This window comes from Schistocerca cancellata, chromosome 1 (genome assembly GCF_023864275.1).
Source record: "Schistocerca cancellata isolate TAMUIC-IGC-003103 chromosome 1, iqSchCanc2.1, whole genome shotgun sequence".
Classification (NCBI taxonomy): Eukaryota; Metazoa; Arthropoda; class Insecta; order Orthoptera; family Acrididae; genus Schistocerca; species Schistocerca cancellata.
This window is the reverse complement of record NC_064626.1, coordinates 1,278,585,480-1,278,600,522: the sequence shown is the minus strand read 5'-3', so window position 1 is coordinate 1,278,600,522 and position 15,043 is coordinate 1,278,585,480. Positions and strand designations below refer to the sequence as shown.

The following is a 15,043-nucleotide window of genomic DNA, read 5'->3' as shown; positions in this document are numbered from 1 at the left end:
AACATGTTCAATATGTTGTCCACCTTTTTTGCAACAAGTTGAAATTGAGAAACAGCATGTTTCACAACTGATTGAAGTGTTTCCGTGGTCACGTTAGAATGTGTTGCGCAATATGTGCCTTCATTGCAGCTAAGTTTGCAATTGGAACACTGAACACAACATCTTTCAGATAGCCCCACAGCCTGAAGTCACACGGATTAAGGTCAGGTGATCGGGACAGCCAGGCTGTAGGGAAATGGCTGCTGATAATTCTAGCATTTTCAAAATAGTGCTTCAGCAACTGCTTAACTGGATTTGCATTGTGCGGAGGTTTGCCATCTTGCTTGAAAATGATCCCATCCACACATCCACGCTGTTGGAGAGCTGAAATGACTTGGTTGTGCAAAAGACACTCATAGCACTTACCAGTGATGGGACATGTAACAGGACCGGATGCACCTGTCTCTTCGGAAAACGTGGCCCTGTGATAAATGATGCCATAAACCAGCACCACACAGTGACCTTTTCAGGATGAAGTGGTGCTGGTTGATTTGCATGTGGATTTTCCGTTGCCTATATTCGACAATTCTGTGTATTGACATATCCTGTCAGATGGAAGTGGGCTTTGTCTGTCCACAAAATCTTCCACGGCCAATCATTGTCCACTTCCAAGCGAGCAAGAAATTCTAAAGCAAAGGTCTCTCTTCCTGGCACGTCAACATGAAGCAACTCTTGCGCATGGGTTATTTTGAATGGATAGCAAAGCAGGATGTTTCGTAGGATTTTATGCACCATGCTCACGGGTATGTCCAATATTCAGGCAATTCTCTGTGCACTACACGTTTGCACACAACCACTCATGTCCTTCTGCATTGCTGTGGCCACTTCTTCCACTGATGGCGAATCAGTTCATTTCATCCCTCTGCTTGGTTGCACACCACAAGCACCCATCTTTTTGCATTTCTGAATTATTTTCTCCAGACGCATGGCAGTCATCAGACCAATGCCTTTTTTCAAACTCTTCAGTGTCTGGAACGTCTGCAGAATGATGTGTGCACAGTCATCATTCTTGTAATACAGCTTTACAAGCAGAGCGTGACCTGCATTGAGACAGTCATGGCGAACGTTGCAGACACGAAAATGCAGAGGAGTCGTGCACCCGGCGTGTTTACACCAACTTCAATGGATCATGTGCATGGCAAGTGTTTTCATTTATGTATTCTTACACATACAGTGCCATCTATTGATCAATTTCCACACTATTTCTCATCTTCTGCCATACGTTTTCCCCCTTCTTCAATAATATTCCATTGCAATTTGAAGTCATTCTGACCAGTAGTGCTATTTCTACAGTGTTTTGAAAGTTCAACTTTAATTATAATTGCACTGTATAATTAAAAATGTGTTTGTCTTATTAGCTATTCCTTCAAATTATTTCATCATTCCAGTCTAAGGGATTCGAAGGTGCTGTTAGCAGCATGAGCAGACCAAGTTATTTACAAATACTCTTCTAGTTTGCAGACAGCTGTTGTTGTTTAACATCTGTCAATGTAGTCGTGTAAGCAGTAAGAAAGCTGTGGTCGCTAAAACAGCTAGTTAATATGATGTCCTCATTATTACCAATATTTCTCTTCATTCAAAAAGTTGGTGCAAAGCATGAACATAATAACCTTTAGAAAACTTGAAAGATTTACTATTCATACAGAAAGGTGTGTGATACATGGGTAAATATGTATGTTTAAAAAGTGAATTAAAGAACTTTCTGTGAAACAGTTCTTTCTTTTTCATTGAAGAGTAAGAAGTCCTAAAATTAATGTGTAATGTTATAATGTAATAAATATTTTACTGTGATACTATAATACTTCACGAAGTTAAGTCATTTAATAGTATTGAACCTAAGTAAACATATTCATTTACTTCTTTACATATCCCAGAGATCCCTTCCCACTGAATTCATAGAGTATGATTCATGTAATATAATGTAAGTGGAGCATAAGTAGTGTATAGTACATTGCTGTGAGTAATTTGCTAATGGAGTGCACAGAAATTGATTTCTAACAGCTGCTTCCACTTTGCCAATATCTACATTGACTATCTAAACCAAAAGTTATTATTTAGGGTGGGATGTACTAAACACAGTGAACAAATGGAGGCCCTGGAATGTGGAACTGGATGAGGTGATTGGTGCTGGACTAAACCTTTGAATGAACACCTGAAATTTAAGTTTGAAGAATACTATTTCAAAGATGGAGATATAGTTTCTAATGGTGGCCTGTCAGACTAGGTCATCCATACCTGGGGGAAAGGGTGGGCTACCCCTTTCCCCCCCCCCCTCCCCCCCGCCCCCCACCCCCACTTAGCTCTCAGCGAAAGGTAAAATATAATGTAGTCAGATGCTTTTCTTTCAAGAAAATGATTTAAAAGTTGGCATTACGTGGGTTTTTAACAGGGTTGGAATTGAAACTTTTTTATGGTTACATACAAGTTGCCATTAGTCTTCCAAAATATTAAAAATACACCACTTCCCATGTTTACTGCCTCCGGCCCCCTCCTCTACAACCTCTTGTATGGGTGCCCTTTCTGGGAAACCTTTTCCATGTGTCTCTTAGCACAAATTTAGTGTAGACTGTCCTATTTTCCTTTTTTTCTTGAAAATAGGACAGTCTACACTAAATTCGTGCTAAGAGACACATGGAAAAGGTTTCCCAGTGTAGACTGTCCTATTTTCCTTTTTTTCTTGAAAATAGGACAGTCTACACTAAATTTGTGCTAAGAGACACATGGAAAAGGTTTCCCAGCAAGGGCACCCATACAAGAGGTTGTAGAGGAGGGGGCCGGAGGCAGTAAACATGAGAAGTGGCGTATTTTTAATATTTTGGAAGACTAATACGTAAAAGATTCCATCTAGCTATATTTCCTGTTCATAACACATTTTTCACAAATATGATCTGTGGAAAATACAACAAACAAAAAGAGTGAACTTCTACTTAGGACAAACTATTAAGCTCTTGTGCTTCTGAGATCATTGTTGAATAGGACTAATCAACAGTTTATGTACTATTTGCAGAGGTTTTGAGGTTTTTACGTAGACAATTATTTTAAAAAATAAAGAAAGAAACCATTTATATCCCCGAATTTTATTTTACTTTCAACCACAGGCTGTTCCAGAAGCCTGAGGTTCTTTTGATGAGCCACGATCACCATCTTCATTAACTTTATTCTCATCTTTTATAAATGAATATTCATATGAATTAGACAAACCACTTACTACACAAGCAGCTAATGCACTGCGATGCAAACCCATTTTCTCCACAACATCCCAACGATTATCTCTGATGTCGTAACGTTCTACATACGGAATTGTTGTAAATCCTGCAACAGAGATTGGCAATAGCAGTCACTGATGTATTTCAAAATTATTAGCTTGAAATAAATTGCGTTGTCACTCAGTTAATGTAAGACATGATTTGCAATTTTTTAGATATTTTAAACTATAAATCTGGAGAAACCGCAAGCGTGTAAATACTAATAAAAGACTGGGTTAACTAACTAGTGTTATTCTGGAAATTATTGTAACGGAGTTTGATCATAAATAGTACTTTGATGGTCTGTACTCCTCAACAAATGACAGCACTGGCACATAACTGGTTTCAACATATTGTTTGGAGTCTCTGTTACTACCTCAACTACAAGCAAGCTAATGCTGGCGTTGAGTTCATAGTTATTGTGGCCAAAGTGGGACTGTGTGAGAGAAGTGTTTTGCAGTGACTGAAGCAGTCTCTGAGTCTCAAAAAGCAAGAGGTGTTGCTCTAGTAGAATTTTATAAAATAATGAAGGCAGTTATTAGTAATAACTGTTTTTGTTTCAGCACTGTGTGGTGCTAAGTAACCAAATGAATAATACATTTAAGAAAATTTACAGTAATGGCTGTGTTGGTATTAGCATTGTGAGTTGCAATGCAACCAAATTTTTTTGGACATTGCAGAAGGGTAGAACTTACAAAAGCGTTCATTAAGTACAACTATAACTTTTCAGTTGATGAGGGTGTGACTTTATTTTCGAGCTATACCAGTAATATGGTATTAAAATTTTTAACCTTTTGAGAATTATAATCATGCTCAAGACAATGCAGCACTTTTGCCCAGCATCACATTTAACAACTGGTACTATCTTAATGAAATAAGGTCAACACTTTTGTTGTACATAGCAGAAATTCAGGAAGTCAGAATTTGTTCTAGTGGAACAATGGCCGAGAACCACGTTTAACAACTGGTACTACAGTGCTTATAGCCAAGCAGAGGGAGCTCAATGAAGGATGTCATATCAAACACTCTACTAAAATTAAAGTGAGTTCGGATATATGTGAATGCCATCACGACTCCCAAAAATTACTAACCCCACAACAGAAGCATAACAACAGAATCCAAGCCAGTCATTGTGCAATTTGTTATTTTACTATGCCTGTTCACCATTGCACTCAGCCTGACACACAGCATGCAATTACGTAACTGACATTACATTGTAATATAACTCTTGGAAATGGAATGATTTGCACAAGATAGTCAAAACTGGAACTAACGTTTCTCCATCAGAAACCTTTGAAACATGTACGTTTGAAGTAAGACTGTAATTACGTAACTGACATTACATTGTAATATAACTCTTGGAAATGGAATGATTTGCACAAGATAGTTAAAACTGGAACTAACGTTTCTCCATCAGAAACCTTTGAAACATGTATGTTTGAAGTAAGACTGCAATTACATAACTGACATTACATTGTAATATAAATCTTGGAAATGGAATGAACTCACTCTCTCTCTCTCTCTCTCTCTCTCTCTCACACACACACACACACACTCACTTCAATTGCAAATGTGAAGTGTCTCAGGATAATTCAAGGGGAAAAAGAGAATATTTTGTTCCATCTAGATAACAATAGGCCAAACATTTTACATACTGCCTTGGAGGAACTAGGCAGCTGAAACTCATGATGATATGGCTTCCACCACATAGTCCAGGAGATATGCAACTTTCATTTGTTCTGGCAGCATTTCTTTGTGTTCCATCTGCATGTGGATTGCTGGGAACAATGACCTATGTGCATGCTCTAATTAGTCTAAGCTTGTCTCCAAAGAACATATGGCAGTGATACGTAAAGAGCTATGTTATATTCTTCTATACTGTACTCTTCAATTCCTTGCTTAATCCTGATTGTTGAAATCATGTAAGTGGGATTATGTGACGTCATTGATAGGCATCATCAAGTGTCTTTTTGTTAAGGCTTTTAAACATCTCAATGACAATGTCCCACAAATCAAAAATATCTGTACCACTAGATTTTAAAACAAATTATCTGAAAGGAAAAATGAAAACCATCAATAGCTTACACAGACTGACTGACTCTGAGTTACATGAAGAACTCTACAAGCAGTACAAATAAGTACCACAAAGAAGTCAGGAGATTAAAATCAGAAAGAATCAGCCAACAGATACGAGGTTCAGATAACGTTTCAAAGAACTGCTGGTTAACTGAAAATAAAATCGGAAACAATAAGTGAGGTTAGGAGTGCATATGACTCTGGCTATCAAACGCCTCTGTTCCCGCCACATGTGCCCTCCCTCACCAACTGTGCAGTTACCTCTCATGGATCTCTGTGCAATGCGGGACCAATGCCAATTTCTGCAAATGCTTTGTCGGACAACCTACTGCCACCAGGACAACGATTTTCCACGCCACAATCCATGCATTACCATGCGAATACCTGCCACGTGGCCGGAACTGCTTCACTCACAGGTCTACCTTCTCAGCATCCGACCACGCCCGCACCTGCCTCGGTTCAGCATCAGCACACGCCTTCCTATTTTGATACCTCGGCCTGCAACAGGAACAATAACTTGTTATCTGTGCCTGATCTCCACCTCCGTCCCAATGCTACGCCTCAGTGTTTTGTGCCATGACATTCACCTTATCTGCACACCGTTTTCAATGGAGAGACTATGAACAGTGAACATTCACACATTCCATCCCACGTTCGACATCATTTCCCACACTGTGCTTCTGGACAGCCCACACCTCCGCAGCCTCCCTGCAACACAGGTGGCCCTGGCTCTGATCATACGTCAAGCTTTCCGCGGACTAACACGTGTTCTCAAACTTTGGACTTTTTCTCACCTGTCGCCCCCACGCCGGCTCCAGTTGAGCTTCCGCTACCGTTCTCAGCACATCTCAGTGCCTCATCTCCGTCGGTCTTCCGTGCCGCGTCAATCTGAACAAACCCGCAACGTGTTGAGCTTCCGTAACCGCAATCAACACATTATGGTGTCTCACCCGCGTGGGCCTTCAGCGTCGTGATGGATCACGCTCAACCACAACGTGTCACCTTCACGCTGCCACCTGAAGAGCCTTTGTTGCCACATCCCCTGGAGGCACACTCTCCTGGAAGACTACAGCAACAACAGCTCGTTTCAGGCAGTGCCCAGACGAACTCAACTCAACCCGTTCTTCCAAACGTTCTACAATGCTTACCGACGGTGCCGCCGTTTAATCCTGATGGAGCAACAACCTGGCTCAGAATTGTGGACGAAGTGTTTGACCATTACATACTCGACGAGTCAACCAGGTTTCTGTGCCTCATCACCCACCTGCACAATCAGGAGGACTTGATTGCTGACCTGGTCGACGCCCTGGACTCATCTACCCAATACACTCTAGCCAAAAAGACAGTTCTATGTCGGCTTGCATGCTCAACTGAGGTAGCAATACGGCAAGTGCTCCACGTCGAGCAACTAGGCAACAACAGACCTAACCAGCTCTGCAGATGGCTACGTGCCCTGGTCAGTGCCGATCTATTCTCCTCACATCCGCTTTGCTCTAGCTCAAAGGTCTCCCAAACCTGTCGAGCAAAGAATGACAATTGCTGACAAGCTACATGATGCATCACTGCTCTATTTCGCCAGCCACTGCCTAGCTGACAAGTGTCAGGTTCAGGCTCATCGCCCTGCCGCGTGACGCGGCCGGGGCTGTACTCTGCCGACCGTTCCGCTCACTCCAGAAAGCAGTAAATACGCAACTGGGATGTTACTGGCTCTGCCCATGGTCACGCCCCCTCCTGTAACTGAACTGGCTGCGGCCACCGAACCTTGGCCACTGCCACTGGCAATGAACTTTCCACAGGAAATGCAACCGCACTACCCGTACTGTTACTTCCACACATGGTTTGGTGAGGCGGCACAGAACTGCAGACCACCCTGCTACTTCTCAAATACCAATCGTAGGTAGGTCCGGGTGCCGCCTCCTGCGCACAACATAACAGGCACCCCCCAGTGCTCCATTCTGTCTGGGAACAACTGGATAATTGCGGACAACTTTACATTAAAGACATTTCGTCGGGATACCTTTTCCTAGTGGACACAGGCGCCGATGTTTCGCTGCTGCCTACGTCCTTAGCATCGTTGAACATCCGCCCTCATCATACTTCACTGCAAGCCATGAATTCAACCAAACTACAATGCTCGGTTTCAACTTCCTATGTCGTCTCACTCTCCGCAAACTGCAAACTCCGCCACACACCATCAGGTGGCTTGCGGAGTATGGATGTAGATGTAGATGTAGACTTTTTTAGTGTGTGAAATTGATGAATCTATACTAGGCCTTGACTTCTTGCGACAACACAAACTTTCACTGGACCTAGTGCAAAACACCGTGTTTCGTCATCCTTCGAAGACTCACTTCCCGTGACACATCGGTCCAGGCTCATCTTATCTGTACATGCTCATCTCTGTCGACGACGTTACAAGAAATCACGCACAAGTGCCTTGTCGAGTGTGAACACGTCGCTCGCCTATGCAAGGAAAACTTCGAGCTCTCCTTCCGACTCCACAAAACACAGCTCCAGCTCTCCAATGCAGCAAAGGAATTACAGACACTACAGCATGGACAAAGCAAGGTCAGAAAGTGCGCCAAATCTGCTTACAATCCCAGCAATCGAGCCTCCGTGTGTTTACCTCCTGCTACCCCTCGAAATTCTGCTTTCAAGACTGCCATAACGTGTACTGACAGTTCCGCAGGGGCACACCCTCCTAACACGGCAGTGTTTGACACTCGGCAGGATGCAAGTGCGCATGCAAGATGAGCGTCATGTGTTCCCGAACTAATGGCTCCTACCCCGCCCCTCGCAGACAGCACCTCAAACATTGCAACTTCTGCTCCTGCATGCCGCCGTGCGACCGCGACTGATGACACAAACAGTGGACTCACACCAAGCGTTTCGCCCACGACCGTGCTGCCACAGGCTGCACCCTTGGACAATGGACTCACTAATGGCTCACGAGCTCTACCGAGCTCACCCGACCATGGTGCCACTGCTTCAGGCTGGTGGCCATCTTGTCGCATTGGCTCCTGGGACACTTTGCCGCCTCGGCTCCCGTTGGATCCGCCGAGTGGCTCCGAACACCATGACCACGCCTCGCCTGCCCCGCCCACCACACATTGTAAACAAATCTCCTCCCGTGCCGCCGGCAACATTTCCGTCATCACCAACAGCACGGTTCACAAGCTTCGCCTCATACCAGGTCCCTCGTTCTCCAGTAAACCACGTCGACTTCATCCTGAGCGCCTCTCCGACCTTAAAAATCAGATTTCTGAACTACTAAGCTCCGGTGTCATTGAACCCTCTGCCAATAGCTGGTCTACGCCCATACATATGACACCCAAGAAAGACAGGTCCTGGCGCATGTGCAGAGACTACCGTCAACTAAACGCATGAACAATTATGGATACCTACCTCATACCCACAACATTGCCGACTTTCCAGTTCCCTCACAGGTCCGACCACGTTCTCTGTCATTGATTGCAAATGGGCCTACCACCAGATCCCCATGGCACCTGAAGACATCGAGAAGACAGCAATCACCACCCCGATCGGGTTATTTCAGTTTCGATTCATGCCCTTCAGTCTGAAACACCCAACCCAGACCTGGCAATGCTTCATCAACGAAGTGCTATTCGACCTAAAATTCTGCTTTGCATATGTTGATGACATTCTTGTGTTCAGGTCGTCCATCGAGGACAACATTCGACATGTGCAAACTGTTATGAACACCCTCGCGGCAGTAGGCATCGAGACCTACCAGGACAAATTGCAGCTACATCAACCCATTGTCACTTTTCTTGGTTTTCAGGACTCTGCCAACGGCATTTCACCGCCCCCTGAGAAAGTACAAACAATACTGAACTTACCCAGACCTTCGACATTCAAAGAGCTCCGGTGCTTTCTGGGGACGGTTAATTATTATAGCCGACATCTACCTCGGGCTGCGGAGATCAGGCTCCACTGATGGACGCCTTGGCAGGCACCAACACTTCTGGATCTTGGCCCGTTCCATGGACCCCTGCTATGACTGATTCTTTCGCCACCCTCAAAAGTCTTCTTGCTGAGGTCTGCACCATCGCGCATCCTCATCCCAATGTGCAACTTTTCATCATCACAGATGCGAGCAATACTGCCATCGGCACTGTCCTTAGCCAGACAATCGACAGCCAAACTTTGCCTCTGCAGCTCACCAACGCACAACGGAAATATTCCGTGTTTGACAGGGAGCTGCTTGCGGTCTACGAAGTGATTAAGTATTTTAAGACTGATGTTGAGGGATGCCATTTCTATGTTCTAATGGACCACAAACCCCTGGCTGTGGCCATCACAAACCCGCCAGCTGACCCGCCTCCTCGCCGCTTCAGATACATGGACTTCATATCTCAGTTCACCACCGATGTCAGACACATAAAGTGTGCTGACAATATAGTTGCTGATTTCCTTTCACAAGTCAATGCTGTCCATTTGCTGTTAGACCTCTCTGAACTGCCTATCCTCCAACCTGCCAAAGAGGAAACACAAAACCTGATTTCAGACTCTACTTCTTCACTACACTGCGTCCACACCACCTTCCCTGGCATTTCTGGTGAGATCTGGTGCGACGACAGCATGGGCACGTTACATCCCAGCCACACTCCGTCAAGCTGTCTTCAACGCATTGCATAATTTAGCCCACCCCTGTGTTCGTATGTCCACCCGCCTCATAGCGGAGTGCTTTGTGTGGAGAAATGTCAACAAGGGCTGCCAGCAATGGGCACGTTCCTGCGCCGCATGCCAACGCTGCAAAGTACACAAGCACACTTCACCCCCCCTTGGCGCCTTTTCGATCCCTCCTGGGCGTTTCCAGCATATTAATATTGACATTGTCGGCCCTCTCCCCCCCTCTAACTGCTTTTGTTATGTTTTCTCGTCTTACGATCGAACAATTCGCTGGGTCGAAGCTGGCCCCCTCCCCAATATTACGGCAGAAACTGTTGCTCGAGCTTTCGTTAAGTCATGGGTATTGCATTTTGGATGTCCAGCTATCATCACGACTGACCAGGGCAGACAATTTGAGTCAGTCCTGTTCAACAGGATTTGTAACATTTGCGGCAACCGGCGCATCCGTACCACAGCATATCACCTGCAAAGTAACGGACTAGTTGAGCACTGGCACCACACTTTCAAGGCGGCTCTTTGATGCCACGACTCTCTATGGACAGAGGCCCTTCCCGTTGTGCTACTTAGCATTTGTGCGATTTATAAGGAAGACCTCAAAGGCACAATAGCCGAGTTCGTATACGGCCAGAACATTGTTCTCCCTGGCCAACTTATGAGCCCTTCCGCTTCTCTCCCTTAGTCTGACTTACCTTCCTTCATGGACCTCATCAGATGCCACTTCATCAACCTCCATATCCCTCTGCCTGCCAGCTATTCCCACCATAAGGTTCACGTCCCGAAATCTGTGGACAATTGCGAGTACGTCTGTCCGTACTCCCCTCCAACCTCCATATACCGGCCCGTACCGAGTTCTCCGGCGCTCAGCCAACACCTATGACATCCAGATGAAAGATTCAACTGTTATAGTCTCTCTCAACAGACTTAAGCCTGCTCATTTCGAGCCTTCTTCTTCACCCCTTCAGGCCATGACTACGCCACTGACTGTTATGGCTCATGACACTCCAATACTCCCCCCATGTCAGACTTATACACTCCGTCAAGTGACCTCCAGCTCCAATTGTCGAGCTCTCCTCCGACCTCGCCCTCTACTCCAGTCTCAAGCACTCGGTCGAGTGATCGCATGCTCCCCACGTCGAGCTTACCTACGAACACGCCCTCGCCGCCGGGCCCTTCGCCGGTCCCTTCGACCTCTCCACCGTCGCCTGCCTCACCCTGTTGATGTTTCTCATGCCCCCCCCCCCTCCCCCAATCTTGAACGTGCCCTCACTCGAGGTGTTTGTACCTGTCCCCACGGACATAATCCACGACATCTCAATAATACTGCACGATTGTACAATGTTTGTCGTGTGTTTCTCTTCATCTAGTGCTCATGACACAACCTCCGCCATTCCTGCCACCTGGTGAAATGTGTTCCCCTTCCGCCCGACGTCGACCTGGACGACCTGGACATGCTTCGTGTGTTCGCCATGCCCACCGGAGACATCGTTGTTGTCGCTCCGTTCCACTTGCAAACTGCATGAGCAGCGCGCACAGTACGATGCCCAGCTTGCTTCAATGACTTCCAGGTTCGGTGGCCAAACCTTCCTTCACGACATCTACCCCCACAGCTCCCCGATGACGCTGTCGAGCTGACCGTGGTCCGGCTCCCACGGACCACCCCTGCCGATTTGTAGACCCCCCCCCCCCGGCCTCTCAAGAGTACTCCGTACTGCGGGGAGGGGGGGGGGGGAGTGTATGTGGCTCTGATGAAATTGACACTAACATCGATAATTCATCTTTGGACTCTAAGCATTATCTTTGGCTGTTCCGCCATGTTGAGTTCAGTTCTTTGTGATCCTTGTATGTGTTAAGGTTAATAAATGAAGCCACACGGTATTAGCCGAGTGGTCTAAGGCATTGCAATCATGGACTGTGCGGCTGGTCCCGGCGGAGGTTCGAGTCCTCCCTCAGGCATGGGTGTGTGTGTTTGTCCTTAGGATAATTTAGATTAAGTAGTGTGTAAGCTTAGGGACTGATGACCTTAGCAGTTAAGTCCCTTAAGATTTCACACACATTTTTTAATAAATGAACTATTGCTAAATGGGTGTGATTATTGGTGCAACCTATCCGGTAATCCCGCTCATGTTTGTTTCCAACATTAGCAATTATATGAAGTGCAAAAATAGCTGAACTGAATTGTTTGAGAAGCTCAGAATATGCTTCTTCTAGTTGAAGTTTTCATCAATATGTACACCCAAAATCTGGACCATTCTACCCTATTTACTGATTCCTACTCATGTGCTAATCGGTTGTCTGTATGATTCCATTTGTTGTACAGAACTAAACATAGAGTGTTTTGCAAAAAAGTTAGGGAGAGTCCATGTTCAGAAAACCACTTAATAATTCTTTGGAAAATACTATTTACCAACTCTTCTGTTGCTTTCTCCCTAATGGGATGTATTGTAACATTAGTATCATCCACAAAAAATATCAGTTTTGCTCATTGAATGTTAAGTGAAAGCTCATTCATGTACATATGGAATAGGAGTGAGCAGTGGCCACAAAACTGGACCTCATGGAAGACCCTTCCTAATTCCCTCCCTTCCAATCACGAAAATTTTCTGTTTTCTGACATTATCTGAATCATTCAACACCAACTTTTGCATGCTATTTTTCAACATGATTCAAACCAGCTGTGTGTAAAGTCATCAATTCCATAACACTTGAGCTTTTCCAAGAAAGTAACATGATCTACACCTTGGATAGACCACAAAAAATGTTACCTGTTTATATATTATTATTTAAGGCTTGTACTGTTTGGTGAGTGAATGTATGAATAGCATTCTCAGTAGAACAACTCTTCTGGAATCCAAACTGTGGTATCCTAAGTAAACTGTTTCCACTTAAGTGTGCCACTATTTTTGAGTACATTACTGTTTTGAACACTCTGGAAAATGATGACAGTAAAGAAACTGGACGAAAATTGTTTAAATCTGTCACCTTTCTTATGAAGTGGTTTAACAGCTGCATATTTTATCCTGTCTGCAAAAATTCCCTTTGCCAGTGATGCACTGCATTTATCACTAAGGGCATTATTTATTAAGTTTGAACAGCTTTTTAGAATTGTGTTTGAAATTCCATCAGCCCCACATAAGATTCTGTTTTTTTAGAATATTTATAGTTGTACTAATTTCCCTGTTTCCAACAGGGTACTAAAGATTTCTTTCCATATATTAAGGCCTATCTTATCTGAAACAGGTGATGCATCACTAACTCAAAGAATTTTTCCAGAGAAGTTGAAATAAAAGGTGCGGCAGCATTCATAGTGTAATTTGACTTGCATAGTACAATGATGTACTGCAGCAACGCGTGCCAGCTTGTGCCGCATTCGTGTACTAATGAGCTGCCATTTCGAGTGTGACAGTGATATGGGGAGGTGGAGTGCACAGCATCGTGCCTTTACTGTTGAAAGTTATTTCAATAATAATGACTCTGTTCTTGCTAACTAGCATCTATTTCGGCAACATTTCAACTTGGGATGTTATGGGAAAGTTCCAGAGAGACGGACCATTCTGAGGTGGGTACGTGCATTTCGAACAGCAGGTTCTGTTTGCCATGGCAAACTGGGAAGAAATGAAAGAACTGTGCAGACACCAGAAGCCATGGAAAATGCTTGTGCTGCACTATTGTGTAGCCCAAAAAGATCTGCTCATTGTCATGCGCAAACTGTGGGTATGTCTAATTGCTCATTCAGGAGAATATTTCGCGAAGATCTCCATTTTCATCCATATAAGCTGCAGATTGTTCAGGAAATTAGGCCTCATGATTGGGTTTCACATGAAACATTCTGCTTAACCATTCTTGATCTCCTTCGCCAAAGTTCACAAATGTTGCACACCATCCTGATGTCAGATGAAGCTCATTTTGAGTTATGTGGTTCAGTGAATAAACAGAATATGGACTATTGGAGTGATCTAAACCTACATGAACTGCACATCAAGCCCTTGCATAGTTCTCGTGTCACAGTGTAGTGTGGAGTTGCTTCCTTTGGGATTATTGCCCCTTACTTCTTCGAGGATGACAGTGGTGTGGCTGTAACTGTCACCAGTGAACACTACCTAAAGATGCTGCAAGACTTTGTTCTTCCCCAATTAGGTGTGGTCGATGTGGATGTGGAACAATTATGGTTTCAACATGAGGGAGCGACCTCACTTACAGTCAGAATTTGCATGGATTTCTTGTGACAGATGTTTCCCAGTAGAGTAATTTCCCATTTTGGTGACATTTCCTGGCCACCTCGCTCACCTGACCTTTTATGTGCTGACTTTTTCCTTTGGGGCTACCTGAAGGAAGAAGTGTCCCGAACATGTTGTGCCATCATTCCTGAGTTGAAGGATCGCACCAGAACTGCTGTCGGCAATGTCCCATGGAATACTTTACACTGACTTATGGAAAGCTTCCAACGCCACCTAGATGGATGTGTTGTTCAGATGGGGCATCATTTGACAGGAGTCATATTCAAAAAGTACTCCATGCAATGGACAATGACTTACACATTAGTAAATGGCATACTTTTAACTTTTAATTGATATAAGAGGTAATAAATAAACTACAGTTACTGCCTGATGGTGTGTTTTTACTATGAACGCTGATGTACCCGGTATGGCACTTAACCCCTCTATAAGAAAGTTGATAGGAGAGATGTCGATAAATACTGAGCTGTTTCACTAATGACAGTATTTTATAATTTTTTTGAGAAGTGATGTAGAATAGTATACTAGAATAGCATCCCACATGAGCAACAATAATATCCTTAGTAAATTACGCTTTGGATTTCGGAAGAGTTTCTCTACTGAGAATGCCATTTACATGTTCACTCATCAAATTTCACAAGCATTAAACAACAAAATAGCATTGTTTGGTATTTTCTGTGAATTCTCTAAGGAATTTGACTGAGCAAATCACTTTATTCTTCTAGATAAACTGAGGTTTTAAGGAACTGAATGTATATCAACCAATGGATAATATCATATCTAACCACAAGAATGCAG

The 15,043-nt window shown here is 44.2% G+C and overlaps 1 protein-coding gene across 1 annotated transcript in view; it reads right to left on the bottom strand.

Moving 5' to 3' along the window:
- Window positions 1–3,127: 3,127 nt before the first annotated feature.
- LOC126146627 (kelch-like protein 10) overlaps window positions 3,128–15,043 on the bottom strand; it is a 139,226-nt gene continuing 127,310 nt past the window's right edge. Inside the window, exon 7 of the mRNA XM_049915637.1 lies at window positions 3,128–3,351. Coding sequence (XP_049771594.1) covers window positions 3,128–3,351 — 224 coding nt within the window. The remainder of the gene's footprint in view (window positions 3,352–15,043) is intronic.